Genomic DNA, 5,921 nt, shown 5'->3' with positions numbered 1-5,921 from the left:
TTTATGGCCCATGTTATACCGGACGTCAGACTAGATTATCACTGTGGTTCTGTCTGGCCTTAGAATCTATGAATCTAGATAGACTCCAGACAAGGGGTGGCAATGGGAGAAAACCCTATAAATGATGTTACCCAACACTTTGCATTTACAAGACCCCATTTTTAATTCCTTATAACGTCCTAAAACTTTAACCATTTGGGCTGAAAGTTTTCGTGTTGGATGTCTGCCTCAATAGAAAATTTTCTTAAGGGTTCCCCCCAAAAAAGGTTCAGTCATTTCCAAGAAAGAGATTACGGGAAAATACATTGGTTCCCCTGTGTTAACAAAGAGGAAGAATTCTCTTTCCGGACACTCTAGCACCGGTAGGCATTGAAGCAGAAAAATTAAATATGGGGGGGGGGGGATCACCCTGGTTTCAGGGATGCACCTTTTGCTGCTTCCAGGAAACAACACCCAGACTTGGCCAAGTTATGAGCATTTGAAAAAATCTCAGTTTCCACATGCTCAATAGTTGCTTCTTAGAGTTCTGGGCTTAGAGCTCCTATCCATGACTGGACAGTGCATGCCCATCCCCACAGGGCGTGCTCCAGTACCAGGCAAAATAAGCAATGTTGGACATCCCTTGAAATTGCTGATATCAGACTAGATAATCAAAATGGACCCTTATTACCTTAAAATTGATGAATCTATGATAAACACCATAATCTTACAATCTGATCTGCTAGTAAAAAATGCCATGGAAGTCAAGAGCCATCTCCCAGAGTTGTTGTGTGATATGATCAGGTTGGGCATTGAAAAATAGATCAGTGTCTTATATAGGAAGCCATAAGTGCCGAGGAATGTTATTTTAAATTAGGCCAGAGGGAGCACTGGGGAAATGCATTCGACAGCCGAAAAATCACAACCCGACCCAAAACCTAAAATGCTGCACTGGACTTCCAGAGTAGGAAAAGGGGAAGCCTAAATTGACTTTTCTATAGAGCTGGTTGGAATTATTCAACTATTAAAATTTTGGTGAAAATTGTTAAATTCCAACTAACCAAGATGAACATTTTATGAAATGCTTTTTATGTTAATTGTTTTTTTTTTTTGCTTTGTCTCATTTCAAATTTTGAAGATGTAAAATCAGGACACTACTTTGATTAAAGATGATCATTTGATTTTTCAATGATCTTTAGATCTGGTCAAAAGGTTCTGGCTATCAAAAGTTTGAAGAAAGTTTATTTATTTATTTATTTCATTTAAGAAAAGTTTCTCTTCCTATTTTCCCAACAGGTTTAGAACAAGCCAAAGTTTTTCAAATGAAAAATTCCAATTAAAAAAGTGAGGGTCATCGGGAGAAATTCAACAAAATGTTTATGAATTTCCCTTATTCCCCCCATTTTGATTGACTCTGCTTTTCGTTCTTTAATTTCTCTGGTTGTGTGAAGAGATGCTCTTCCCTATTGTTTTTCTAAAGGCTCCCTTCACCTCTTTGTTCCTGAGAGTGTATATTATGGGGTTCAACACTGGGGTGACAACTGTGTACATGAGGGAAATCAGTTGATCACCCTCCGGGGTGGAGATAGACTTGGGCCTCAGGTAGGTGAAAAGGGCTGTTCCATAGAACAAAGTCACCACCATGAGGTGGGAGGAGCAGGTGGAGAAGGCTTTACGCCTTCCCTCTACCGACGGCAGTTTGAGTATGGTGGAGATAATGCAGATGTAGGACAGGATTATCAGCAGGAAAGGGCTCATGATAAACAGCACGGACAGAGCCAAGACCACAATTTGGTTTTTGGATGTGTCTGTGCATGCCCTCTTTATCACTGGTGGGATGTCGCAGAAGAAGTGGTGGATGCGGTTGGAGCCACAGAAGGGAAGGCTGAAGATCCACGTGGTTTGAGCTACTTCCACCAAGATGCCAATGGTCCATGAAGCACCCACAAGCTGTGCGCACACCTGGCCACTCATGATGGTTCTGTAGTGCAGGGGGTTGCATATAGCTATGTAGCGATCATACGCCATGGCTGCTAGAAGGCAGCATTCCATGAGGCCCATGATGGTGAAGATGTACATCTGGGCAGCGCAGCCTGCAATGGAGAGGGTCTTTTGCTCCACCAGGAGGTGAGCCAGCAGCTGAGGGACCACACTGCTTGTGTAGCAGATTTCCAAGAAGGACAAGTTGAGCAGGAAGAAATACATGGGGGTATGAAGTGAGGGGTTTAGCTTTATAAGGAGGATAGTGAGCAGGTTCCCCACCAGGGTGACCAGGTAGATGACCAGAAACACCAGAAACAGAAGGATTTGGAGTCTGGTAAGGTACGAAAACCCCACCAAGATGAACACCTCAGAAATGGTCTGGTTCTCATCAGGCTCTCTCTCAGAATATGTCATCTGCAAGGGTGACAAAGAGAGAGACACTGGAGCTGAATCTGAAGAATACCATATGTGTGCATGTGAATCATACAATTCATACTGGTTTCCTACATGTTGGGACGCGTCAGACAAAAACTTGCTGCAGTTCTGGATATAAAGATGTAACTGGGCCCAATCATCATTGAGTATAAACTGGTATAGCTGTATTGATATCAATCAAGCTGTGACTTTGTAGATCACCTGGAGATATGACTGTGACACTGCTTCCCATATTTTTCATAGTAATAATATGATATGATTGTGTCATAATCCTAATGTATTTTATGCAAAATAGGTTATATGAGGTATCATTGGAGAGGTTATGATCGACTGAATATGATTAGCTTATCTGTATGCAAGTATCATTGCTGTATCTAAAGTTAGCAAAAGTGTTTGTACCTGGGGAATGCCCACTAGACAGAATGCAATCATTCCGGCTGGCTAGCTGGGAACAAGTCAATGGACCATTAGGAAGAACAATAGGTCTTTAAAGATGCTAATCTCCCACCTTCCTGAGAAGCTTTCCAGGGAAGCTACAAACTGCCTGTGACCTATGGCTGCTTTGACAGTGCACGGTCATGTGTTCAAGTCACAAGGTACTGGTTTCCATGATAAAACACCAGTATTTTTCCACTGAGGGGTGTGGGAATCACACTGAAAGACAAAGGATTCCTGCCATATGTAAATCTTATTTAAGGCAGGGGAGTGAGATAATTAGGGTTCATTCTTCACTGAATCCCCACCCAGGATGACTGCTGGAAACATATAAGGAACAAAGATAAAGGGGGGGATAAGGGTTGAGCCCAGGTTGAAAAGGTGTCTGACCTGTGAAAGAAATACCTGGAGTTTTAACTGCAAGCAAGAGCAGCTTGCTTTCAAGAACTTCTGAAATCTGCCTAAATGAACATTTAGGGTGAGAAATTACTATTTGTAACGAGTTTCTTTAGTATATTAAGCTTATATTGTGTTTTTGTTTTATTTGCTGGCTAATCATAGAATCATAGAAGACGGGGGTTGGAAGAGACCTCAGGAGGACCAACACCAACTAAATCATCACAGCCAGGACTTTGTCAAACCAGGCCTTAAAAACCTCTAAGGATGGAGATTCCACCAACTCTAGTCCTGGGCAATTCCCTAGCTGAAGCCTTCCCATGCAGTTGTGATTTCAGTGTCTGTTTCTTTCCACAGCTGGATGTGTCCCTGCCTTCATTTGTGCTGGAGGAGGGTGTCGGCCTGGCTCAGCAGGACAATGTAAGGAACCCCAGGCTTGTGGAACAGGTGGGCTGAGTGTTACCCCAGTACATCAGGTGGCACCTCAGGGGCGGGGGAGCAACCCATCACAATGACCACTTTGACACCAGTGGAAATACAACTGATTTACAACACATGGGGATCTGATAAATTTACTCTAAAGGAGCTACATCAGTTTATACCAGCAATGGAGGAATACCAGTTTCTAATATCAGGGGTTCTGTTCTTCCTCTTCGAACACATTTCTTTTCTGTCTACACGATAATTCAAAAAGGGATTTTCTTTCTTTCTTTCTTTCTTTCTTTCTTTCTTTCTTTCTTTCTTTCTTTCTTTCTTTCTACAGCCACGTTTATCAAATAAGATTTCTCAAATTAGGGCAAATTCTGATCTCATTCAGATCTTAATCATGAGAATTGTGATACGAATGCAAGTATTCCCACTGCAATTACAATTCACATACGTGAGGACTACTCACATGAGTAAACTGATGCTGCTGAGCCCAACATGATTGAAGCACTTTAAATAATGAGAAGTGCAATAAATGGTGAAAACAATGGGGAACTTTGAACTTTTGTGTACTATTAAAAGTTATTCTTCCTTAAATATTAGAGAACAACTTAAATCATTCCTGCCATTATCATCACAACATTTGTAATGCATTGGTTTCTCTCAATATTCAAAGTAAGAGCTAGGGCCAATCCCTTTGCTGGTGTAAATCTTAACAACTCCATGGGTATAAAAAGAGCTATACTGCTTTACAACAGTGGAGGATCTTTGTCTAATCACCTTGCTACAAAGAATTTTAGAAGGAAGATCCTACAATGTATGAAGAGATGATTTCCAGAGAAGTTTTACTTCTAGGTTATTTGTTGACAAGGAACTTCTTAATAAAAGGCATGACAGTGAAATGACAGAGTTGAAATAAAAATGAGCAATAACAATTATTGTATTTTGCATATCCTTACCACCTTCAATATTGACTTCCACGTTGACTTCCACGATTGGACGGTCTCTACCCAGGCCTTTTCCTTCCACGGGGAGGATGGACGAGAACACCACTTGCGCCTCAAACTCCTTTATCCTTCTTCCCAGGGCCACGTAGTCTGCAGTGATCTGCTCAAAGTCATTCTTGGCAGTATCATTGGTGCCCACGTGCAGAAGCAGGAAAGGGTAGTGATCCGAGGTCTTAAGTCTCGGCAGTCTCTCCATATGTCTATTAACCGTGATCTTGAATCTTCCATGAGGTGTAATATGGGATAGTGGCGTTAAGAAATAAGAATCTCAGACACCAAGATAGACAAAATTAGGCATTACAGGAAGGATATTTAGCTCATGTAAATTACCATAACTCCATAGCACTAAAATAATTCAACCCATCTTTGGAAATGGCAGAATTGACTATACTGTGGTTATGTCTGGTTTACAGCAGCTAGGAATCTGGCCCCATTGATTTCAATGGAACTGCATCCATTTACAAAAGGGGGGAACTGACCCATTTAATCCAGCAGAGCTATAGATGGACCCATTGACTCCAATGGAGCTACACTGGTTAACACCAGCTGGACTTCTGGTCCTTTATAACTGTTCACTCTCTCTGAGATAACTACAACCCGTATGAGTTAAATGTTTTTAAAATGCCATGCACCATTGCACTTGCAGCCTAACGGTGTTTTGTTTTAGTGTCATCTGAGTAAAGGTAAAAATAGTGATTGCTAAGAAAGAAAGAAAGAAAGAAAGAAAGAAAGAAAGAAAGAAAGAAAGAAAGAAAGAAAGAAAGAAAGAAAGAAAGAAAGAAAGAAAGAAAGAAAGGTCGGGCAATCCATCCCAGCAGAAGTTGAAAATCAGATATAAAAAAACTCTGCAACACTGAATTCCTCCGATGTTCTGACCCAGTGAGACTGAATCACTAGCCATTAAAAGTTCCACTATTGTAAATAATCCCATGCGACAAAGAGCCATGGAAGGTGTTATAAATATAAAGGGAAGGGTAAACACCTCTAAAATCCCTCCTGGCCAGAGGAAAAATCCTCTCCCCTGTAAAGGGTTAAGAAGCTAGGATAACCTCGCTGGCACCTGACCAAAATGACCAATGAGGAGACAAGATACTTTCAAAAGCTGGGAGGAGGGAAAAAAACAAAGGGTCTGTGTCTGTCTGTGTGATGCTTTTGCCAGGGACAGAACAGGAATGGAATCTTAGAACTTAGTAAGTAATCCAGCTAGGTATGTTTTAGATTATGATTTCTTTAAATGGCTGAGAAAATTAAGTTGTGCTG

The 5,921-nt window shown here is 41.2% G+C and overlaps 1 protein-coding gene across 1 annotated transcript; it reads right to left on the bottom strand.

Moving 5' to 3' along the window:
* Positions 1 to 1,407: 1,407 nt before the first annotated feature.
* Positions 1,408 to 2,376, bottom strand: LOC142068755 (olfactory receptor 10A4-like). Its single transcript, XM_075118576.1, has one exon. It carries the CDS (start codon positions 2,374 to 2,376, stop codon positions 1,408 to 1,410), a length of 969 nt encoding a protein of 322 aa, XP_074974677.1.
* Between the last annotated feature and the right edge of the window lie 3,545 nt (positions 2,377 to 5,921).

Source organism: Caretta caretta, chromosome 13 (assembly GCF_965140235.1).
Source record: "Caretta caretta isolate rCarCar2 chromosome 13, rCarCar1.hap1, whole genome shotgun sequence".
Taxonomy (NCBI): Eukaryota; Metazoa; Chordata; order Testudines; family Cheloniidae; genus Caretta; species Caretta caretta.
This window is presented reverse-complemented; position numbering and strand designations above follow the sequence as displayed.

What these genes read in the sequence shown, in the direction of transcription:
- LOC142068755 (XM_075118576.1), bottom strand. Translation starts at nt 2,376, where the DNA reads ATGACATATTCTGAGAGAGAGCCTGATGAGAACCAGACCATTTCTGAG.